The 26,395-nt window shown below is 43.3% G+C and overlaps 1 protein-coding gene across 4 annotated transcripts in view; it reads right to left on the bottom strand.

The window, feature by feature from the left end:
- Positions 1-26,395, bottom strand: part of LOC137437554 (uncharacterized) — a 113,410-nt gene that overhangs the window by 78,436 nt on the left and 8,579 nt on the right. For all 4 annotated transcript variants that reach the window (XM_068131977.2, XM_068131978.2, XM_068131979.2 and 1 more), the window contains exons 2-3: positions 18,535-18,685; positions 1,348-1,558 (exon numbers count right to left, since the gene is read on the bottom strand). In XM_068131977.2, coding sequence (XP_067988078.2) covers positions 1,348-1,558; positions 18,535-18,685 — 362 coding nt within the window. The remainder of the gene's footprint in view (positions 1-1,347; positions 1,559-18,534; positions 18,686-26,395) is intronic.

The raw sequence follows: 26,395 nt of genomic DNA, 5'->3' as shown, positions 1-26,395 counted from the left end.
CACGCAAAGTATTGACATGGGCATTGAGGAAGTTAGAAGTGGAGGAATGGTTGATCAGAGTAGTGATGGCAATGTACAAAAGAGCGCGCACAGCTGTAAAGACGAAGGACGGGAACAGTGACGAGTTTGAGGTGAAGGTGGGAGTGCATCAGGGGTCGGTACTAAGTCCACTACTATTTGTAGCTGTGATGGAGGTGCTGGCTCAGAACGTAAAGGAGGGCTTACCGTGGGAGTTGTTGTATGCAGATGATCTGGTGTTGATTGTGGAAAGTATGGATGGACTGAAGGAAAAGATGAACAAGTGGAAGGAATGTATGGAGACAAAAGGTCTGAAGGTGAATATAGGAAAGACGAAGGTGATGGCAAGTGGTAAAGCATGTGGTGAGGTGGAAAGAACTGGGAAGTGGCCATGTGCTGTGTGCAGGAAGGGTGTCGGAGTGAACTCCATTCAATGTACAATGTGCGCTGAGTGGGTTCATCAAAAATGTAGTGGTCTGAGAGGGTCATTAACCAGTGTGGCAGCTACATTCAAATGTAAGGTGTGCACAGAGGGAGCTGCAGATGGAGGAAATGTTGAGTTGGATCTTGGAGACGGCGTGAAGCTGGAAGGTGTGAAAACATTTTGCTACCTCGGAGACATGCTGAATGGAGAAGGTGGATCAGACTCGGCAACGGTTGCTCGAGTGAGATGTGCATGGAAGATGTTTCGGGAACTGAGTGGCGTGCTGATGAGGAGGGGAGTGTCGTTGAAGCTGAAGGGAAAGGTGTATGCTGCATGTGTGAGAAGTGTTATGATTTATGGGAGCGAGACATGGGTCATGAATGTAGAGCAGCAACGAAGGCTGGAAAGGGTGGAAATGCGAATGGTTCGGTGGATGTGCGGAGTATCGTTGAGAGAGAGGAAGACAAATGATGAATTGCGAAAGATGATGGGAATAGAGCCTGTGATTGATGCTGTGAAGAGGAACAGGTTGAGATGGTTTGGTCATGTGTAGAGGAAGGATGACAGTGACTGGTTGAGAAGAGTGATGGAAATGAATGTAGAAGGAAGTAGAGGACGGGGAAGACTGAGAAAGACTTGGCTCAAGATGGTGGTAGAAGAAATGCGGGCAAGGGGGTTAACAAGGAGAGATGCAGAAAATAGGGCAAAATAGAGAAGATTGTCATGGGGACCGCAAGGCTTACCCCCGCTCTAGCATGGAAAATGGCCTTAAAATGCATGTTGTTGTGTTGTTGTTACAGCATGGAAAACTGCAGAATGAATGCAAAAGAACAATGGTGGAAATGCTAAAGAATGGAATGAACGACTCTCGTGGTAGAAGAGCAACACCTTTGGAATAGGCCAACCTGGAGAAATAGTACTCGAGCTGCCGTTTCAATGCTTCCTTGAGCTCTTCCTTGCTGCTCGGCAAAGACTCGAGTCGCCTCGCCTCCAAAGAAACAGGGGTGCTTTGGACCTTGGCCTCTTGATCCTCACCAGGAGTTGCGGCAACAGAAGAAAGACCAGTGTGGCTATTTGCACCATCACCGCTCTCGCCATTTACAGTGGGAGATGTGGCTGGAGAAAAAGATTTTAAAAAGTTAACGTCATATTTACATGACACTTTCACATCTTATTATAACGAGCAACAGGGGCTTCAATTGGGAGGCCCAAATGAAAAGGCAAAATATCAGAAATTGAAGGCTTTTTTTATTTTAAACGATTCATATAAACATCCGTTGAATCATATCAAACACAAATCATCAAAATTTCAATAAAAGCCATATCACTGTTCATATCGGTAAATATTATTCCATCGTGTTTCAAATCGTGATCGATACACTATGATCGTGATCGATAATCGTGTTAACAATCGCTATGTCGTATGTACTCCCGATACGTGTACCAAATTCCCGATACGTGTAACTGTACCAAATCAACAGTTAAAAGGATTTTGAGCCGATAGCTGTTACGGCCTTGGCAAGATCGATGGAGACAGCGATCTGTTAGCGTATTCACCGCCCAAATGGCTACGTGGAATTTTCTCATGTGGAGATTAAACGGCGTTTGAACTTTGGCCGAGGTCATTATTTACTTTTAATGATGTTTATATACGAATGATGTTTATATTGGTTTTGGGTCGTCCTTTCCGCATATCTCGTGGGATTGTAAGTTGGAGAGACGGCCGTGATGGCGGGGAGCGAGGGGTTTGGAATTCTCTCAAGCAGGGATGCCTTACACCTAGCTCGTCTTCACGCTGTTGAAACCAAAGCGTTCAGAATCATTGGAATCTCCCACGATGAAGCTATCTCCAAGGGCCTTTCACTTACTCACCGCAAGCAGATTGGTGGTCTTTCCGTCTTCTGCCGACTCCTCTCCGGCCTTGCTTCCCCAGCTCTCTCTGGGCTCTGTCCCCCAAATATTCCTACAGGTCACGCAAGATCTACCTGCAACCCTCTTATGGTTAAACTGCCAAAATCAAGACTCTCTGCTCACCTTCACTCCTTCATTCCTCTTTTCTCCCGCCTCTGGAACAAACTCCCTCACTCTCTTCAATCCCACTCCACCCTCCAGGTCTTTAAAACGGCTGTTCACCACCATCTCTTATCTTCCCCCATCCAAAACCTTGATCTTTTCTACCCCCACTAATTTCACCCCAAATCCACTTTTTTGAAATTCCAACTTCTTTCCTGGAAGTCCTTGTGTTTTATACCTCTCCCGCCTCCCCCCCAAGCCCTCACCGTCCCACACATCTCCCGATGTCCCTGCTCTCAAATGTTGTGTTTGTGTGCTTCTCCTTCTCTCCCCATCTTGTCTACCGCTCCCTCTTTTTAGATATATTTTGTTTGTCTGTTTGTTTGTTTGTTTTTGTGATAAATGTTAGCTCTTCACGAGCCTCGATTCTGTATACAAAAAAAACAAACAAACAAAAAAAAAACCCGTGTCCTTATAAAAGGTCTTTGTCCGAGGTCACCGAGTCCGATCAGTGCAGCCGTTTGTGCGGCACCCAGGAAAACAACATCGTCACAATGAAAACATCGTCACAATGAACGTTATGCTAACGCAAATGTTATGCGGGAGTCCAAACCTGAGAATGCTGGAGACCAAAGCTGAAATTGGGAAAACTAAATAGCCTATTTTACTCCTGGAGATCCCAGGATTACCCACCCAAAATGTCGTTGCGATCGGTTCAGCAGTTTTTACAGTACCTTCGAATGGACAGACAGACGGACGGACATTTGGTGAATTATAGTAAGACTAGCGGGGTCACCCATGGGAATCCCACGGGCATGGATGTGTGTGACGAATTTTAAATATATGTCGACTGTTATTTTAGGCGGTGTATTTTCGTTTATAATCATGGCGCGATTTAAAAAAATATATCTCTGCATTTTCCTCTCCAATACCTCCTCACACTTTACACACACACCGGCCCATGTTTACATATATACACACACACACACACACACATATACACACATATACACACACACACACACGTACATCGACACACACACACACGTACATCGACACACACACACACGTGCAAATATGTATACACATATATACATCTACACACACATCTACACACACACACACACACACACACACACACACACACACACACACACACACACACACACACACACACACACACACACACACACACACACACACACACACACACACAACATGCATTTTAAGGCCATTTTCCCTGCTAGAGCGGGGGTTAGCCTACATACACATACACACACATATATATATATACACACACACACACACACACATATATGCACGTGCACACACGCGCGCGCACACACACACACACACACACACACACACACACACACACACACACACACACACACACACACACACACACACACACACACACACACACACACACACACACACACACACGTACACACGTCCCACATGTATATATCCCACATCCCACATGTATATACATGTTTAAAGTGTACGTGCCCTTCCCCCCTCCCCCGCCCGGCAACGCTGGGTACTTCTGCTGGTAACGAATAAAATAAAAACGAAGAAATATCTCTCGGTAATTTCATGAAACTCGATGGAATTGGATGAAACTCGATGGAATTGGATGAAATTCGCTCGGTGAATTCACTCGGTGTATTCGGTTCGGCTCGGTTCACTCGGTTTAAAGAAAAAGCGATAATGTCGACATGTTGCTGTCTGTGTCATGTTGGGCAGTGTTTGATACTTGTTGGCTGTTGGGCGGTGATATGGTGTATTTTAAAAAATATATCTCTGCATTTTCCCGCGTTGACACCGAGTCGTTCTTCATCGACTGTGTCATTCATTTTGGAAATGGAAGTTTCCACGCAATGCATGAATTGTCACGAGTCAAGAGGAAGTGTCTCGTCATCATCAAATGACAAATATATTACATTGTGAAAATTAAAGATTTCAAATGAACCTATTTAAAGTGTATGCGCAAATAACTAATAAATAAAGAAACGAAGAAATATCTCTCGGTAATTTCCTGAACCATATTTTACTTCCGGCTAATAATGTTGAATGAAATAAAAACGAAGAAATATATGTCGTTTTGTGACGACTGTCATCAAAAGTAAACGGTGAATTCATTCGGTTCGGCTCGGTTCACTCGGTTTAAAGAAAAAGCGATAATGTCGACATGTTGCCGTCTGTCATGTTGGGCGGTGTATGATACATGTTGGGCGGTGTATGATACATATTGGGCGGTTGGTGGCGGTTGGTGGCGGTGGGCGGTGATATGGTGTATTTAAAAAAATATATCTCTGCATTTTCCCGCGTGTGTGGAATGTTCTCAATTATTGCTGACACCGAGTCCAAAACCATCGATAAAAATAAAATCATATGGTGAGTTAGATTGGAGATAAAGGCGTGAGAGAGACTCAATGGCCTTGAAGTTACAGGCCTTTGAGAATTCATTTCGTTCTATAAACAGCAACTTTCATCGGATTTTCTTCCCGTTTTTTTTCAACCGAGTCTAAAACTATGTTAGCGACTGTGAAAAATGAAATGATATATCGAATTTGATTTGAAATAAAACTGGGAGAGAGAGCAAGACACCACGGGCCTACAAAACAGGCCTCAGAGCTATGTGAGTTAATAAAATGGTGGATATTTGTTTATATGAAGCGAAGGCTCTCCCAGAATGGGTGGAGCTACTCTGCAAACCGAGTAAGCCACACCCCGGACAGACGCCCAACAGACAGACAGACAGAATCATCTACGGCTATTTTATAGTAAGATAGAGGAAACGTATATGGTTATGTCGCTATGTATGTATGTTTATATGCGACGAAAACGTCTTCTTCTTCAAATAAAATTACCACCCTCTTAATTGTGTTAAGACTGCTGAGATCTCTCAGACCTTTGATGACCCTTTAATTCCCCCAAGACCCTTCAGACCACCAAGACCCAAAATACCCTGAAGACACCCAAAGACCTAAAATACCCTTCAAGGCCCTGAGGCTCAAAAAGACCCAAAACACCCCGAAGACCCAAACACCCCGAAGACCCAAAACACCCCGAAGACCCAAAACACCCCGAAGACCCAAAACACCCCGAAGACCCAAAACACCCCGAAGACCAAAACACCCCGAAGACCAAAAAGACCCCGAAGACCAAAAATACCCGGAAGACCCAAAAGACCCTTAAAGACCAAGAAGAACCAAAAGAACCTTAAGACCCAAAAGCCCCTGAAGACCCTTAAGACCCAAAAGCCTCTGAAGACACCAAAGACCCTGAAGACCCAAAACACCTCAAAGACCCAAAATACCCTTAAAGGCCCAGAGGACCCAAAAGACCCCGAAGACCAAAAAGACCCGGAAGACCCAAAATACCCCCAAAAAATCTTAAGACCCAAGAGCCTCTGAAGACACCAAAGACCCAAAACACCTCAAAGACCCAAAATACCATTAAAGGCCCAGAGGATCCAAAAGACCCTGAAGACCCAAATGGCCCTGAAGACCCAAAACACCATGAAACCCAAAAGGCACCGAAATGGTCAAAAGATGTCTACCGCTCTGAAACGACGTGTGGTGAGGCGCGCAGAGCACGCCGAGTCATGCGAGTATTTTACAATGAAGCATATAACAGGTTTGGTCAATTCTGTCCAACGTGCGTTACCTTTTTAAACGGTAATTACTAAACTGGAATAAGTGCGAAAGGCATTCTATGCTTATCTCGTCCCCCACAGACAAACTGATCAGAGCTCTATCGACTTGCTAGGACTCTAACCAAGCTGAAACGATATTTGGCTAATAACGGTGCTTATATGAGTCTATGCATAAATGATGAATCCCACTGCCTGTCTGATTTTTCTCACCATTATCAAATTACATGTGGACTGTATATGGATTGTTTATAACTTGTATATTGGGGCCTCATACACCACATGACCAAAAGTATGCAGATACCTCTTCAAATTAGTGGATTTGGCTGTTTCAGCCACACCCATAGCTGGCAATTATATATAATCAAGGACACAGCCATGCAATCTCCATAGATAAACATTGGCAGTAGAATGGGGCCGTACTGAAGAGCTCAGTGACTTTCAACGTGTCACCGTCATAGGATGCCACCTTTCCAACAAGTCAGTTCATCAAATTTCTGCCCTGCTAGAGCTGTCCCGGTCAACTGTAAGTGCTGTTATTGTGAAGTGGAAACGTCTAGGAGCAACAGCAGCTCAGCTGCGAAGTGTTAGGCCACACAAGCTCACAGAACAGGACCGCCGAGTGCTGAAGCACATAGTGCGTAAAAACCATCTATCCTTGGTTGCAACACTTACTACCGAGTTCCAAACTTCCTCTGGAAGCAACGTCAGCACAACAACTGTTCGTCGGGAGCTTCATGAAATGAGTTTCCATGGCCGAGCAGCCACACACAAGTGTTACGGATTCGTCATTTCCGTTGTGGTGGTTTGCATCCACTGTAAATATTTCTGATTCCATGTACTATTATTGTGTTCAAAAGGTTTATTGTTCATGAACTGTTTTCAAAAGGTAAAAAACTTAACGTTAAAAGAAACAGCAAACCGGATCGAGAACCGGACAACGAAGAGGAAGAACAGGGAGGCAAAGGGCGGAGCGAATGAGTCGGACAAGAAAGCCGAGTTGCTCCGGGTTCTGAAGCGAACGTTGGCGAGCCAGAGTCACTAGTGAACTTTCGGGTTTCCGGGAAAGGGATTCCTATGACAGAGTTGTCATCGCTGTGACCGGTCAACCTGTGTGTCCGGTTTTGCGATCAATTCAGGAGAGAATAATCGCCGTGCCGTGCGCCACAAGACCGGGTCGTCGGCCATTTTGACTCACGCAGGACTTGTGCTTCGCTCGCGGTTTCGTCTCTTTTCAACCATCTCCACCGCATTCAGACGTCGATCTGAGGCGTGTGTGTGACGTGGCTTTTTGAAGGTTAATTCGTCCATACTTGAGGGTGTGATCTCTCAGTCGCCTGTAGGGCGCCTTTGGATTTCCCAGGCGCCTTTGTGCAGCTTCGGCTGTGTGACTGTATTTGCCATCCGCACAGGATTCTGGTCTCGATTGGACCTCGTTCTGGCGATCGCTGGAGCGAATCAATTTCCTCTCGAAGCCGGGAATAAGAGACATTGGGGAATGTTCGTGTTTCACTCACTTGGAGCACAGTGAGTTAAATATTACAAAACTGATGGTACCATCATAGGACATATTGATTGTACTTTTGAATACTATTATTGTTGTACCATTATTCTTGTGTGATCTTAATACAATATTTGTTTGTGAGTAACAATTGGGGTGGCTTCTCCCTTGATCTTTGACATACAGAATAACACATTTTTCTGCCGTGACTCCTCTCGGGGCTCGGAGGTACACCATGACCAGGGGGTCGGGGAGGAGCACGTAACACAAGCCTAAGGTCACCATGCGCAATGCCAAGCATCGGCTGGAGTGGTGTAAAGCTCGCCGCCATTGGACTCTGGAGCAGTGGAAATGCGTTCTCTGGAGTGATGAATCACACTTCACCATCTGGCAGTCCGACTGACTAATCTGGGTTTGGCGGATGCCAGGAGAACGCTACTTATCCGAATGCATTGTGCCAACTGTAACGTTTGGTGGAGGAGGAATAATGGTGTGGGGCTGTTTTTGATGGTTCGGGCTAGGCCCCTGAGTTCCAGTGAAGGGAAATCCTAACGCTGCAGCATACAATGACATTCTAGACGATTGTGTGCTTCTAACTTTGTGGCAACAGTTTGGGGGAAGGCACTTTCCTGTTTCAGCATGACAGTGCACCCGTGCACAAAGCGATGTTCATACAGAAATGGTTTGTCGAGATCTGTGTGGAAGAACTTGATTGTTCTGCACAGAGCCCTGACCTCAACCCCATCAAACACATTTGGGATGAATTGGAACGCCGACTGCGAGCCAGGCCTAATCGCCCAACATCAGTGCCCGACCTCACACATGCTCTTGTGGCTGAATGAAAGCAAATCCCTATGGCAATGTTCCAACATCTAGGCCTTCCCAGAAGAGTGGAGGCTGTTATAGCAGCAAAGTGGGGACCAACTCCATATTAATGCCCATGATTTTGGAATGAGATGTTCGATGTTTGGGTGTCCACATACTTTTGGTCATGTAGTGTATGTGATTTCTCCAGGCCATGGTTTCAAGTGTGACGTGGGATATTCCCAATGACACTTATACAGGCCAATTGTGACATTTAACCATATTCCTAAGAGTCATTAGCATTGTTTATTTACTTACTTATCCTCTTCATCCCAATTGGACATAAGGCTGCTACCAGCTTTCACCAAATGTATCTGTATTCTGTGCCTCACACCATGATAGACCTATCTCGTCCATATCAGCTACCATAGTCCTATGCCAAGTTGTTTTTGGCCTGCCTGGTTTCCTCCTTCCTGGTGGTGCCCATTCCAAAGCAACATTGGGGATTCGGTCAGGGGACATTCCAAGCACGTGGCCAAGCCATTGGAGGCAGTAACACTTCATTTCAAGGGCAATGCCGTGGCAACCGGTTTCTTATGTTAGTCTTTATTGGATATCTCATTAGGCCAAAATATGCAGCAGATTTTCCAAAGGCATCCATTGTGGAAACACTCTACCTTGCTCATATCTGACTTAATTACTCACCAGCACTCAGAGCTAAATAGAAGAACAGACAGATTAGCATTGTTTAATACTCGCCTAATGGAAATTTGGAGAAAATTAGGCGCAAGACAAGACAATTAGACAAATGGGCAGTGCATTGGCTAGCAGTCGTTGGTCCGCAAACCTATCGGAAGTAAAAATTATTATAACCAGTTATCCAGTTCCTTCAAGTCATGCCCGACTTCTGGTGAAATTCATGATAAAGTTTCTTCAGACATTCCTATCCTGCACTGCTTTCCGAAGCTCCGACAGAAACAGCATGGTTGCAGCCTTTAACCCCATCCATTGGACATATACAAGGTTTGCCTCTTCCTCTTCTTCTCTAAATTATACCCAGCACGTTAACTTCTCCAGACTTACACGTATGGTGTCCAAAGCATGGCAGTTTCTGTTTTATCATCAGTGCTAACAATGTACATCAATGCCTCAGTTCTCCCCAACACGTTTCTCGTAAAATAAAAAGGAGGCAAGATTGCAGTCTCTAAATTCTGATTAGATATATCTGACCGTAATGGTGAATTTATGGCAAACATAGTTTGTGTTTGCTCACAACACTGGAATGCAAAGATATGTCAGCAGTCCATGATCACAGTGACTACAAAGAAAAAGTGCCGTTTGTCGAGCAGCATGGACATGTTTATAGTGTAATGTGTTTCGTCATGCCAGTTTGTAGCATGGATAAACCGAAACTGCATGAGGTTTTGAGACGCCTGTCTTAGTAAGATTATACTATTTAAATACGTACTGACCAAACTTGTTCTCTGGCAATGTCAAGTTAGTTGAAAATGATGGCGTCACAGATAATTACTCGTGACTTTACCTACAGCTTCTAGTACACCAGTTCTTACACAGTATAACATGTGTGCTGCACTCGATGAAATTCATCTACACCATTAATGTGTTTTAAAATTTTTTTTCGGTCTACTGACCTAATTCATTGAAGGAAAATCTCTCCCACTGCTGCCATTGCTCTATTGGTCTTTGTAGAAAATTACACTTTTATTATCCGAAGATGCTCTATCACTTGGATAATGGTTAAGCTACTCTCTATCCTTTTGCCACACTGTATATTAAAAGAGAAAATAGAAAATTGATGCATCAAAGTATTTGTGTGATATTACATCCTATTATATTATATTGAATGAATGAATGAATGATCGTTTTAAGGCCATTTTCCCCGCTAGAGCGGGGGTTAGCCTTGCAGGCCCCATGACAATCACGGTTCCTTGTTTGAGGCAATGTTTTATGGCCGGATGCCCTTCCTGACGCCAACCCTTGGTCACGCTCTTACGATGCGCAGGGATATGGTGTACCTATTATATTATATTATATTATATTATATTATTTAAATATATGGGTATCTCAAAAGCATTTATTTAAAACAAACAAAAAAAAAAAAAACAGGGCTGCCCCAATCTCCGCCAAATTCTGCATAAGTGTTGATTGTACTCGTGTGTGTGTGTGTGTGTGTGTGTGTGTGTGTGTGTGTGTGTGTGTGTGTGTGTGTGTGTGTATATATATATATATATGTATGTATGTATGTATGTGTGTATGTGTGTGTTTTTGTCCCATCTTAATAGCGAAGAATCATATAAAAGAATTTTTTTTCACATATCTGGATCCAGATTGGGATATTCACCAAAATCGAATCAATTTGTCCTTATCACACACCTAACCTGCCCACCAAGTTTGGCCCGAATCCATCTATAACCTTTTTAGATATCATGCTATACATTGTTTTTTCACCCTATTTCTCAATGGTAAAGAATTACTTAATTGTCATATCCGAATCCGGATCGTCACAGAAATGTCATCATTTCGTCCTTGTCACACACCCGACCTGCCCACCAAATGTCGGCGGAATCCACCCACAACTTTTTAAGATACACTGTTCACAGACAGACAAATAACCAAGAAGGCATCATGTCGTAACCTGACACGTATGACGAAAATTGAGAGAACCTTGACCTTTAAACATGGTAATTTTGCCAATATCTTTCCCACCAGTGGCTCCGGAATAATAGTCAGGAATAGTCAATCAAAGGGCAGGGCTTAGCGTGGGCTCTTCATGGCCACTGTGAGGAATAAGGTCAGATGTCACTGTCACCTTGACCTTTGACATACATAGTCAAACAATACTAACAGCCTCACTTTTTCCTTCAGAATCCTCTGGTAAAGTTTGACGAAGATAGCTGAAAGAGTTCGCAAGTTATCGCACTCACAGACAAATATAGAAACGAGACAGACCGATATTTGACATAACAAACAAAAACAAAGACAGACAGACAGTAGTGAAAACACAACAGCGGTACACCTTCGGTGGTGGAGGTAATCATCCATTTTAGCGTAGAAAGCCAATATAGAAATGACAAAAATGTTACAAATGTATGCCATCATGAGAAAGATCAGGAACTTGTTTATGTACGTTTTTTAAATGTATTTACATTTTAAATCACCAACTTTATTTAATATCTGTCGTACTGCAATGACAACAAGTTGATGACAAACTGCATGGGTGTGTGCGCATGCAAACGTTATGGATGGAAGAAAGTTCCTGCACTTTGCATATGCCAGCACACATGCGATAATTATCGTATTTGTACGATTACACGAGCAGTTTACCCACCTGGATGGTGGGTGGAGTTTACTTCATATTTACGAATTGAAAAGTCATGGATTGCAAATGAAAGGTCTGCACACACAGCACAGTAGCTTAACTACAGACTGAATTGAATAAGAGCGAAAAGAGTCCTAAAGATCTAATTATGCCAAAGGGGCTGAAAATAGTCTGAAGGGTCTGAAAATGGAAAATGGTCTAATGGGGCCATAAGGGTTCAATGGGTTATAAAGTTAGGTTTCAATAGTACGTAATTAATAGACATAATAGACGTACTCACAGCCAAATCATATTTAAACAGTACATAATGAAGAGACATACTCACACGGGTCCACCAAAGTTTCATCATCCATGTTTTTAGGTTTTATATTATTACTGTATGGAGATAGCAGTTAACCCACCCTATGGGTGGGTGGAGTTTACACATTATTTACTAAATGAAAGGTCATCGATTGCAAATGAAAGGTCTGGAATGTGTCAAAAGGTCTAACTGAAAGGTCTAGACATAGTCATCGTGCAATATTACGCAATTAATAGACGTACACAGGGTCCAATACTATGCAATTAAAAAGTTGCAAGAAGTACAGTACAGTCCTCACATTCAACCAGTACGCAATTAATAGACACTCACATGGGTCGATCGAGGCTTCACTGTGTGTTTTGGTTTTACAGTCATGGCCATAAATATTGGCACCCTTGCACCTTTTTCAAATAACTCAAAATTTTCTCTCAAAATAAGTTGAAATTGACAAAAGTATTTGGTCTCCACAATTCATTATTTCACCGTTAATATTACAGAACCTTTGTTTTTGATTCAGAACTTAATATATCCTTTTAAATCAGAAAATAAAAAGAAATGGCATTGACAAAATTATTGACACCCTAGACTTAATATTAATTTGTTAGCACAACCTTTGGACAAAATAACTGCAGTCAAGCGCTTCTTATAGCCATGAATGAACTTCCTACACCTCTCTGCTGGAAGCTTGTCCCACTCTTCTTGTGCAAACTGCTCCAGTTCTCCCAGATTTGAAGGTGCCTTCCCCCAACTGCTGTTTTCTGATCTCCCCACAGGTGTTCAATGGGATTTATATCTGGACTCATTGCTGGCTACTTCAGAACAGTCCAGCGTTTTGTCTTGAACCATTCCTGCGTGCTTTTTGAAGTGTGCTTGGGTCATTGTCCTGCTGCAAGACCCATGACCTTCGACGCAGACCAAACTTTCTGACACTGGGTTGAACATTGCGCTCCAAAATTCCTTGGTAATCTCATTGATTTCATGATGCCATGCACACATATAAGGCACCCAGTGCCAGAGGCAGCATAGCAACCCCAAAACATCACTGACCTCCTCCATGTTTGACTGTAGGGAAGGTGTTCTTTTTTTTGAAGGCTTCCTTTTGTTTTCTGAAAACATAGAGATGAAGTGCTTTACCAAAAAGCCCTAATTTGGTCTCATCTGGCCACAGCACATTCTCTCAGAAGGATTTTGGCTTGTTCAGGTATGTTTTGGTAAACTCCAGTGAGGCTTTCTTATATCTCTCAGCAGTGGGGCCCTCCTGGGTCTCCGACCAAATAACCCCTTTCAGCGAGTTGGCGATGGATGGTGCGAGTTGAAACTGTCGTACCTTGTGTCTGAAGGTCAGCTTGAATCTGTTTGGCAGTCGATCGAGGTGCTTTCTCCACCATTTGAACAATCCTTCACTGCAATATTCGATGCAGTTTTCTCTTGCAGCCACGTCCAGGGAGGTTGGCTGCAGTGCCATGGGCCTTAAACTTTCTGATAACATTGCATACGGTGGACACAGGAACATCAAGGTCTCTGCAGATGGACTTGTACCCTTGATTGTCCATGCTTGGCTACAATCTTGTGTCTGACCTCCTCAGACAATTCTCTGGTTTTCTTTTCTCCATGCTCATTGTGGTACACACAGTGACACAAACAGCAGAACGATTCCTTTTCTCCATTCAAACTGGTTGAATGAGTGATTTTTAAATTGCAGGCACGTGCAACTCACCACAGGTGAGTTCCATTCCAAAGTGAAGGAGAATTACATGCTTGAAATCTAATTATTTCTGACAACTTCTAAAAGGTGCCAATAATATTGTCCAGGCCATTTTACGATTTATGTGTGGAATAAGCTAAGATTTAGTAGTTTTTTCAGATTTTTTTTTGTTTTGTTCCACTGCAAACCAAAGAATACATACGTTATATGTGGATACAACAACAACAGGCATTTTAAGGCCATTTTCCCTGCAAGAGTGGGGTTTAGCCTTGCGGTCCCCATGACAATCCTCGCCATTTTGCCCTATTTTCTGCATCTCCCCTTGTTAACCCCCTTGCCCGCATTTATTCTTCGACCATCTTTAGCCAAGTTATATGTGTTATAACTTTAGCCAAGTTAACCAATCTATATATATAAAACACTGTGTGTGTGTGTGTGTGTGTGTGTGTGTGTGTGTGTGTGTGTGTGTGTGTAATGTTACCGATAGACTCCTAAACGGAGAGGCTTACGTGCTTGATATTTGACATAGACATGGCCATTGAGCCTGGGACGAACATGGCCGAACTCAAAATATTTGACGATCCATATTTTTTATTCATATTTACCTCAGCGCATTTCAGCGAAGTATCCGCTAATCTCAGCCGTTCCAGAGCAGCTCGCTGATTCGCTCAGAGCGATCACGTGATGTTCCATTCCCGCCGCCAGACTGATTCGCTCAGAGCGATCACGTGATGTTCCATCCCGTCACACGTCACACGTTTTTTCACCTTTTATGCGATCGTGTTTTGTATCGATTTTGTGCGATATGAATTAAATGTCTTTGAAACAGCTGTGAAACGTCTTTCCACAACCCTTCCGTAACCGATTGGAGCAGTTTATTGCCGCACAAAACGAGCTCCGCGAAGCGAGTTGGTCGAGCCGTTTCGCTCAGAGCGATCACGTGATGTTCCATCCCGTCACACGTTTTTTCACCTTTTATGCGATCGTGTTTTGTATCGATTTTGTGCGATATGAATTAAATGTCTTTGAAACAGCTGTGAAACGTCTTTCCACAACCCTTCCGTAACCGATTGGAGCAGTTTATTGCCACACAAAACGAGATCCCCGAAGCGAGTTGGTCGAGTCGTGCTGACCAAGATGGCGACTTCACTTTTCACGGAGTATGAGCGTTCTATATATTTTCAATTCAGTGCGCCCGTGATTTGTGGCATAGACATGACCATTGGGCCTTCACGGTGTAATTTGTGTGAGGCTTTTGTCCGAATGAGCTTGAGTCGAGAGGGCGAATGTACGGGTTGGGAATGTACGGGTCTCCCTTCCCCCGCCCGGCAACGCCGGTACTGGAGGACGTCACAGGATCGGTGAGTCTCCAAAATCCGCTTCGTGCTGTTGCGAATATGCAGGACTATGTCCGATTGTTGTGCTGCTCTCCGACCATGAGAACTGCAACGTCATTGTTGACTGGCCATCCCCTTCCCTCCCCCTTCCCCCTCCACCCTACCCTTCCCCCTCCACCCTACCCCCTCCCATTCTCCCCTCCCCCTCTCTTTTCCCCCTCCCCCCTCCCCCACCCTTCTCCCCTCTTCTCCCCTCCCCCCCGTTCCCCTCCCCTCCCCCGCCCAGCAATGCCGGGTACTTCTGCCGGGTCCCCCCTCCGCCTTCCCCCCCTTTCCCCCCTCCCCCTCTCCCCTCCTTCCCCCTCCCCTCCCCCCCTCCCCCTCCCATCCCTCACCCTCCCCATCCCCCCCTCTCCCTCCCACTCTTCTCCCCTCCCCCCGTTCCCCTCCCCTACCCTCCCACCCGTTCCCCTCCCCTCCCCTCCCCCGCCCGGCAATGCCGGGTACTTCTGCTAGTATGTTATATGTGGATACCAAAATATTTTTTAATTTCAACAATTTTCTGCAAGAAATGGTGCATTATTTGAAAAAAGTGCAAGGGTGCCAGTATTTTTGGCCACGACGGTATATCCTGCATATAGAAAATTATCTTACGTCTGGCAGCTGGTTGTCGGACTCTATGTAATATTCCACCGGTCTTTAAAAGTGGTTTCTGTTGTCACTACTGTTGCACTGTATGTAATACTAGCAGAAGTACCCGGCATTGCCGGGCGGGGGAGGGGGAAGGGGAGGGGAGGGGAACGGGGGGAGAGCGAGCTCCTTGGTAAAGTGAGCGATTTTTTTTTTCATAGCGTCACAGCGATTTTTTTTTTCATAGCGTCATAGCGTCATAGCGTTCATAGCGTCATCGCGATTTTTTTTTTCATAGCGTCATAGCGATTTTTTTTTTTCATAGCGTCATAGCGTTCATAGCGTCATAGCGTGATCGCTCTGAGCGAATCAGCGCCCACCTGCTCTGATTCCGTTGATTCCGTGCGCTGAAATGCGCTGAGGTAAATATGAATAAAAAATATGGATCGTCAAATATTTTGAGTTCGGCCATGTTCGTCCCAGGCTCAATGGCCATGTCTATGCCAAATATCAAGCACGTAAGCCTCTCCGTTTAGGAGTCTATCGGTAACATTACACACACACACACACACACACACACACACACACACACACACACACACACACACACACACACACACACACACACACACACACACACACACACACACACACACACACACACACACACACACACACCGTTTTATATATATAGATTATGCCATTAACTGCAGTCGCCATGGCCCCGCCCCCACAAGGTTGATTGACAGGCATGGTCACACCCACCCATTCCCCTTCCTAATCCTATTACTATGCATCGTGATACAGTTTTGCTTACATTTTGTGGAATCCTTTCAAGTTTTGAAAATTGATTAGTCATGAAGCTTCCTACAATAAAATGCAGTAGATTCATGTTTAAACCAAGTCCTGAACTTAAACCAATTTTGAGTAAAGGCTGTCTGAAAATAATAATAATAATAATAATAATAATAATAATAATAATAATAATAATAATGACAATCAGGCTATTTTGAGTCATTTCGTTTTGTTGTTCAGTGATTCTGTCCAAAAGTTTGAGAGTTATTAAATCTGAAATCTCTTCCTCCAATGGGAAGACACATCCATATCCGCTATTACAAACACCACTGGGGGCATAGTAACACAATTATATAAATGAACAGGATTACAAATAATTAATTGGCGTATGTGGGAAAATTACACGCCCAGCCCAGGAATCGAACCCAGGTCCTCTGGTGAACCATACCAGCTGGTGATTTTTAATTTAGAAAATAGATATAATGTTTCTTAAGGGTGAGTTTCAATATACTGAGTACTGGGTAGTTATCCACATGATCCATTACCATTGCAATGAAGGTGCATTTTTAGCAATTTTTCTTGTGAATTATCTTTATCCCAACCATATTTATATCGGATTTATGCTTGTTCTTCGGGACATACCTATACTACTACTTCTTCAACGGCTATAATTATTTCCACATTATTGTGTGGTTGGTCTGGGGAAATTTGGCCCAAGTATTTCACCAACTGGCTAGCCAGGCTTGACGTTTGACTAAAGTTAGGGCAGGAATTTGCAATTTGGTCATGATGCCGGTGATAGCTCGCTTACTCTTCGCAAAGTACGCAGTGGATTTTTAACGTCCAGAAACTAATGCCAGCAGACAAGACTCCCAGTTTAACGTCAATCCAAGGACCGGCACACACTTTGACGAATCACCCTGCCTGTGAAACACCAGGATGATAGTTTATAGCTGGGGTGGGATTCAAACCCAGGCTAGACAGTTTAGAGGCAAGTGTGCATACATCTAGGCCATTCTGACAACCCTTGGAACATATCTATATCTAAATTCTGAAACCTTACAAATCTACATTGAATTTCTGTCAATGGGAAACCCTGCAAATACTTGAAATCCAATAAAGTAAAACAAAATGTCTGTTTTGAGAGGTCTATAACATGGCACACTGTTTCATAGGGCACACCCTGAAAGCTTGGGTCAAATTTAACTGGAATTCAATGATTCAGCTTAATATCTTTATCCATAAGCAATATATGAGCCTCCCATGCACATTAATACAACAAAGAAAATAAAATCATGTGATTACAAGTTATTTATTCAAAGGTGAAAAGACGACAGGGCATCACAATTTTTAAGAGGCCATAACGCCCGCACCACTTGCAAGTGGAGGAACCAAGGAAGTGGAAGTGGAGGAGGAACTTGCAAGTTGGAGGCTAAATTGTCATGTCATTTTCCCTGTAAAGGTATTTTAAGAATCATTATTTTTCATCAATAATATCTGAAACGAAAATCTACCCAACTGTTTTAGAAACCTAGGCTAGTTGGCATGAAATGTCTATTGATTGAAGGAGACCAGGAAATTTTTCATTTTTACTGCGAAATTACTTAGTGAAAAATAAAGTGAGCATGGTCTATAGACAGGAATTTCAAACTAGAATTTTCAAACTAGGAGGTGCCGCCACATGCTGTTTTCTCTTTGTGCAATACCACCACAGAGGGAGCTAACCTATATTGTCGTGTGGCCAAAGTGTGAAAAAATAAAATCCTGTACTAAATTTCATTATATACGTTTCCATGTGAGCTCAAAGGTGAACTCATTCATCTGAGACATTCACAATGTGGAGACCTGACAGATTAAACATTTCTAGATGCACTCAGTATGAAGTTATTTTTTCTGCTTTCAAAGAGATAAACCCTCAAACGAGGAGACCACAATACTCAAGCACCTGGCCAATGGCTGCGGCGCGAGTTCTCATAACCATACACACATGCACAAAAACACAAACCTGCCGCCCCTTGCTCTGGATTTTTGCACATGTGTGGTTCGGTTACAGTGGTTGCAGTCTCACTGGGAATAGAGGTCGGCATTGCGGATGGCAGGGAAAGGGTCGGCCAAGGTTCAGCAGATGTTCTCATTGCTGCACCATCACTCTGCACCTGCAGGACAGTTAGAAAGTATCAGCACTTTGAACCAAAACATGAGGACAAACAAACCCACTGAGGAATGAATGAAAGGATTTAAGCAAATTATATTGAGTTTTAAACAAGTCAACAAAAATAACCAGAGTAACCCAATGGTGGCTGGAGAAGTCAAATAATTTGCATACACCACCACCAACTACAAAACAACAAGTCAGGTCGGGACAGGTAGCCCGAGCAGTCGAGCACAGTCAACAATACCAAATGAATAATCGGTTTTCCAGTACTATGAAATTAATGAACAATCACAAAGCCAATGCACAACTTTCAATAATATATACATTTAATACAGTATATGTAAAACCTTGGAGTTATTCCACAGTGAGAATCACCCCTCCACAATGGTATAATCCTGCTGTTTGTAGTGAATGAAAGACATCCCATGTGTTTGACAAGCTTGTGATTTTATCTGAAGAGAGTCTGAAGAGAGGGAAAAGGCTGCTGCCTGCCTATGTTTAAGCAGAATGATGTCATGGCAGAAGGTGTCCAGTCATCAGCAATTCGATAAAGGGGATTTTCCAGAGTCAGAGATTGTTGATGAAGATTAGGAATAGGATCAGCACAAGAACACTGCCTTGGGGGTATCCAGCTTTTACAGGGAGGAAATGACAGGATTCCGTTGAGTGCCACACGTTGGCTGCAAAAGCAGAGGACGTCAGTCAGCCATGCGTGGAGTTGACCTTTGATGAAATAGGCAGGGACGTCCTGTGGGAGGAAGGATTCTGTTAAACAGATTATGTCTGGTTTATCAGCAGAAACCTCTGCCAAATTAACTTCTCATGATTCCCAATTTGGATATATGAGAGTCATTGCATGAGTGAAATGAGGGGTTGGTGAAGGCATGGATAAAAGTAGTGGTGCAGGAATTGGGTGGGTGTGGGCACGGTCAATGGACTGAGCTTTCGTAAGTTTAATATGTTTGGGGAAGGAATATTGTGAAGAATAAGAGAAAGAAAGAAGAACGGGTGTTTCAGCCAATGAAGCAGAATTACGGCAAATGAAGCATTTAAAAATGTTATTAAAAGATTTTAAAGTAAGAAGCAAATTAAATAAACTTGCAGGAATGTCGGTTCAAGTTGGAGGTGCAGTAAAGGAAGAGATAAAGAATGAATAAGAAGAACCACCTTTAGAGGCCATTTTTCCCCGCAGAGCAGGGGTTGGCCTTTTTTTGGGCACCGTGGTCCCCTTTTTGAAGCAGTTTTACAGCCGGATGCCCTTCCTGCCGCCAACCCTGTTAGTCGCCTCTTGCGACACACAGGGAATTACCAGTGAACTGGTACTCAATTTGACGACCTCAGAAGGATGACAGGCTGAGTCAACCTCCCCTGGCATTAATTCAGCAATCGACTGGGATTCGAACCTAGGATCCTAGGATGCCAAGCCAGCACCCGAACCACTAAGCTGAGAAGTTTCGGAGAAGAAGTTGCAAGTGCTTACAGACGGACTGACGGACAGACGACACGCCATTGCATAAGCTCCCCTGAACTTCGTTCCAGGTGAGCTAAAAACATGATTGTTGTTGTTCAGAGAGTTTCAAAAGTCTGGAATCATAGGGATATTTATTTTATGAGAACAATTGCTCAAAGTGCGAGCCCCTGCTTGCAAACGCATATAAATTCTTGCATGTAGGCTTCTTTGAATGTTTAACACTGATATCAATTAGCACATTTGTTTCCAATTTCATTTCTTAGATCGTCAACAGAGCATGATGTCATGGTATAAACCACCGATTTCAGGTGTCCCCCAAATAAAAAAAGTCACGTGGTTTTAAATCAGGACTACGTTAGGGCCAATCTACCTTAAAGGTACATTCTCAAAAAAGAAAAAAGAAAAAATCTGTTATCCTGGGCTTTTGAAACACCCTGGACGAAGGCATTATATAAAACTTTTGAATGGATATCATTCCAGTATAATGATAATCAAAATACGACATTGGCTACACGAAGAACGTTCTTCACTGTTGTAATGTGGAGCCTTGTCAGGGTACTCAATTCCAGTGTCGGTGTACGTGCACACATCTTCTCCGACATGAGCATGAAATGGCAGGTCCTTCAACTTCATTCAGACACCGCTTAGTTTTTTCATAACAGTTGAAGATTGGGCCCTTTGTATGAAATGTGAGCTGCTGCACATTCAAGTATATAAATGAGGGTCCAGCAAACGTTTCAACAAGTTTGGCTTCAGTAAAGATGGTAATCGTGTTTGAGTTGAAGTTCTCATGAGTCAGCAGAAAAGCTGGATGTCAAACTGCCAAATCACACAAAAGCTCGTGCTCCATTTGACTTTGGATACAAGTATATAAAATTTTAACTGTATAGTGGTGTCGAGCCAACAGTTCTGGAAGAGTGTAATAGAGTTTCAGCCTTTGATCACAATCCAAGATTGGAAGATAAAGTTGGTGCAATCAGTACTCTGTTTGTTGTGAAAAAGAGGAGGGTGGGAGGGGACGGAAAGGGATAGGGGGTTGAGGGGGGGGGGGGGGAACGAAAAAAATTAATAAAAGAAGAAGCACTTTGCCTTCTGTTATGAATAGCTGCCCCTTGATGTTTATTGCCATGCCAGCAATTCTGTGGCTCGCCATATTGTCACATAGTGGGAAGAGCCCTAGCTAGTGAGCTGGTAGAAGCTTGAGATAAAGATGCTTCATGGTCGAAGATCATTGCCAGCACTAAAATAAAAAAACTAGAACTGCCACTTTAAAACTGCTGGCAGTGATGACCGGTTTACTCGCACCCACTTTTGATGCAACCCCACTGTTGATACAACCCCACTTAAGTGGCACTTTTGATACAACCCCACTTGTGATACAACCCCACTTTCATTGGACATGCTTTGACACAACCCCCGTGGATACAACCCCGACACACACACACACACACACACACACACACACACACACACACACACACACACACACACACACACACACACACACACACACACACACACACACACACACACACCCCCTACCCCCTACCACACACACACACATCCCCCCTACCCCCTCCCACACCCCTCCCCCCACATGCACACCCTTCCAAACACACACACACACATCCCTCCCCCCCCCCCACACACACACATCCCTCCCCCCCCACACACACACATCCCTCCCCCCCCACACACACACATCCCTCCCCCCCCCCCCCCCCCCCACACACACACACACACACACACACACACACACACACACACACACACACACACACACACACACACACACACACATCCCCCCTAACCCCACCCACACCCACACCCCTACCCCCAAACACACACATACATCCCTCCACCCCCCCACACACACACATCCCCCCTACACACACACACGCTTATTTTTCAAGATAAGCAGGTTGCAAGGTCAGACATATATATGGTGGCGGCCATCTTGGATTTTGACGTGGCGACCCAATTTTCGATAGCGTTCTTCCTTGTGCCTAGATACACCCACACACCAAATTAGAAGTTGCTACTTCGCTTATTTTTCAAGATATGCAGGTTGCAAGGTTCAGACATACATGGTGGCGGCCATCTTGGATTGTGCCGTGGCGACCCAATTTTCAATAGCTGGCGCATGCGCAGATGGGTTGCACTGCGATGCCACTGAAAAGCGACTGAGAAAACCGCACATGCGCAGATCGCGGACATGATTCATTTCGATTTATATCTTTATTTAATTTCCGAAAAGACGTCTGAATTCGAAAATCGCGTGATGACGTCACGACGTAAATGCATTTCTTCATATAACTTCAGATCGGCTGGATGGATTGTGACGAAATAAACGGCATCGTGTAGGGCATTTATTTGCGCAAATTTCAAGACCAATTACGACCATGACAGCCATTTCCTTCTCGCACAGCACCTTACGTAATATGTGGATGGATGTTTGCATATGCGCAAATGGGCCATTGTATTTTTGTGTATTACGTACGCGCCTTGATGGGCTTACTTTCAGTGAAATACGATCGAGTTAAAAATAGTCAGAATTTGAGCAAATCAGTTTCATTCGTTTGTTAATATGCCTCAGCTATTGACAAAGCTGCAATTATAATTTTTTTTGCGGTTCAAATGACCGCGGGAGATCGCGTTATCGTGAGCACGTACTGGAAAGACAAAATGGTGTGTTTCTTCTTCTTTCAACAATAAAGACTTATAGCTTCGCGACCGTACATCCAATCATCTTGAAATTTTGCACACTTGTTACTCTTCATGACTTCTACTACAGTATGAAGTTTCACGTCGATCAATAAAGCGATTCAAGAGATATCCATTTTTTTTTTTTAAATCGTTTAATTAACGATATCTGCCAAACCACGTGACCTATCGCAAATTCTAAAATGACATTTTAGTAGACTGACATGCTGAACAGACCTGTGAAGTTTCTCCTCGATTGGATCAAAAATGAGGGAGGAGCTAGGTTTTAAAGGTTCATGCTTAAAACGTCATAACTCTGAAACCATGTGTCGGATGATGTCGTGCTCGCTGACTTTTTTGTTCGTCATGAGTATGCGATGCCGCTTGCAAAGTTTGGCCTCGATCTGTTCAGCCGTTGCAGAGAAAAAGCGGTTTTCGTGTTTTCACGAAAAACAATATGGCTGCCGAACCACGTGACCTACGACGTCATATTTACCATTAAAATATTCTACAGACCGAGTCCCTCCTATGGTGAAAATTTTATCTCAATCGGCCCTATTATTGCAGAGAAAATGTTTTTTAAAGGAAATTAAAACTTAAAATGGCAATAGCACTCACTGTGAGACGTGGCCTGGCAGGACAAAATGGTGTTTCTTCTTCTTTCAACAATAAAGACTTATAGCTTCGCGACCGTACATCCAATCATCTTGAAATTTTGCACACTTGTTACTCTTCATGACTTCTACTAGAGTATGAAGTTTCACGTCGATCAATAAAGCGATTCAAGAGATATCCATTAAAAAAAAAAAATCGTTTAATTAACGATATCTGCCAAACCACGTGACCTATCGCAAATTCTAAAATGACATTTTAGTAGACTGACATGCTGAACAGAGCTGTGAATTTTCTCCTCGATTGGATCAAAAATGAGGGAGGAGCTAGGTTTTAAAGGTTCATGCTTAAAAACGTCATAACTCTGAAACCATGTGTCGGATGATGTCGTGCTCGCTGACTTTTTTGTTCGTCATGGGTATGCGATTCTGCTTGCAAAGTTTGGCCTCGATCTGTTCAGCCGTTGCAGAGAAAAATGGATTTTCGTGTTTTCACGAAAAACAAGATGGCGGCCGAACCACGTGACCTGCGACGTCATAATTACCATTAAAATATTCTACAGACCGAGTGCCTCCTATGGTGAAAATTTTTATCTCAATCGGCCCTATTATTGCAGAGAAAATGTTCTTTAAAGGAAATTAAAACTGAAAATGGCAAAAGCACTGGGAGATGTGGCCTGGCAGGACAAAATGGTGTGTTTGTTCCTTTCAACAATAAAGACTTTAGCTTCGCGACCGTACATCCAATCATCTTGAAATTTTGCACACTTGTTCCACCCGATGAGAGCTACATTGTATTAAAAATTCAAGTCGATCCATGCAGTGGTTCAAGAGTTACAAGCTTTTTAAAATTTAACTTCCATTATTTATTGCGGCCAAACCATGTGACTTAAAAAAACGTCTCAAGTAACGATTAAACATCCCCCCCATGAGGAACACTTGTGTAAAGTTTCCACTCGATACCTCCACAAATTATGGAGGTGATTCCATTTCTAGTTTGTGATTTGAAAACGTCATAACTCTGAAACCACGTGTCGGATGACGTCGTGCTCGCTGACTTTTTTGTTTGTCATCGGTATCCGAATACGCATGCCAAGTTTGGGCTCGATCCGTTCAGCCGTTGCGGAGAAAAAGGGTTTTTTGTGTTTTTTCACGGAAAACAAGATGGCGGCCGAACCATGTGACGTATTACTTCGAAAATTTTCGCATTTTGAGTTTTTTTTAACTAAGCATCTGGGGGAAAAATCTCTTTTTCGGGGGAGAAAAACTGTGTTTGACGAATTCTAACCTCTTAACGTTAGCATTTTTGATATACTCAATACACATGTTTTTTGTTCCCATTGCAGAGTTCTTTAGAATGAGCCATTCCTCAAATTTTTCCATTGAGCCGTTTCGGAGATACAGAGGGGCAAAGTTGAAGGTGTTTTACAAGATGGCGCCCATACCACGTGACCTATGACGTCATCATTAGCATTTAAAAATTCTACGAGCCTAGCCGATCATTTGATGAAAATTTCCTGTCAATCCGTCCAGCGGTTGCTGAGAAACTTAATTATGAAGTTTTCGGAGGTGCAAAATAGCGTGGAAGAATAATAAGAAAAACTCTAGCAGTAATAATAGGTTACTCTCCATTTCATGGAGAGTAAACCTAATTAAAAAAACACCTTTAGAGGCCATTTTCCCCCGCAAAGCGGGGGTTGGCCTTTTTCGGGCACCGTGGTTGTTGTTGTTTTTGTTGGTCCCCTTTTTGAAGCAATGTTTTACGGCCGGATGCCCTTTCTGCCGCCAACCCTGTTTGTCACCTTTTCCGACAAACAGGGAATTACCAGTGAACTGGTACTCAATTAGCCGACCTCGGAAGGATGACAGGCTGAGTCAACCCCCCTGGCGTTAATTCAGCGATCGACCGGGATTCGAACCCAGGATCCTAGGATCCTAAGCTGGCACCCTAGCCGTTAAGCCAACACCAGGCTATTGCCAGCACTAGTAAAGGTGAATCCCAAATCCAAGTACGAAGGATTGTATTTGGTATTATTATTCTGCTCAGCTCTACTCGGTCTCGCATCAAGACTGACAACATAATAATAAATAAATAAACAATAAGACGTCATGCGTAGCTCATGATACTTGCAAATCCCCCCCCCCCCCCCAAAGTTTTCCATTGATACAGCAAATTGTCCATTTCATGAAGATTAAAATTGACAATCTTGATCAAAACTCGGGTCAACAGGATGAAAATTGACGATTTTTCAGATGAAAAATGACGATTTTGGAAGGTTGCCCTCGAGTTGACCTTTTGACCTCAAAACTAGTTAGTTTCCCTATTTAGTGACTCGATGTGCAAATGCTGTTCAATTTTCAAGTCAATCGGATGAAAATTAAGGATATTAAAAATTTGGCCTATGTTGACCTTTTGGCCTATGTTGACCTCAAAAATAGATGGTGGTTGAATCCAGTGACCATATATATGAATCCTCTAAGAAGTTCAAGTCAATCAAATGAAAATTGGTGATTTTAGAAATGTGGCCCATGTTGACCTTTTGGCCTATGTTGACCTCAAAATTACTTGGTGGGTGAATTCAGTGAGCAGATATGCAAATGCTGTTCAATTTACAAGTCAATCGGATGAAAATTGAGGATTTTAGAAATTTGGCCTATGTTGACATTTTGGCCTATGTTGACCTAAAAATATTTGGTGGTTGAATTCAGTGATCAGATATGCAAGTCCTCTTCAAATTTTAAGTCAATTGGATGAAAATTGAGGAATTTAGAAATTTGGCCTATGTTGACCTTTTGGCCTATGTTGACCTTTTGGCCGATGTTCACCTAAAATATAATTTGTGGTTGAATTCAGTGTCCAGATATGCAAGTCCTCTTCAAATTTCAAGTCAATTGGATGAAAATTGAGGATTTTAGAAATTTGGCC

This window comes from Myxine glutinosa, chromosome 12 (assembly GCF_964187855.1).
Source record: "Myxine glutinosa chromosome 12, kmMyxGlut1.1, whole genome shotgun sequence".
Taxonomy (NCBI): Eukaryota; Metazoa; Chordata; class Myxini; order Myxiniformes; family Myxinidae; genus Myxine; species Myxine glutinosa.
This window is presented reverse-complemented; position numbering and strand designations above follow the sequence as displayed.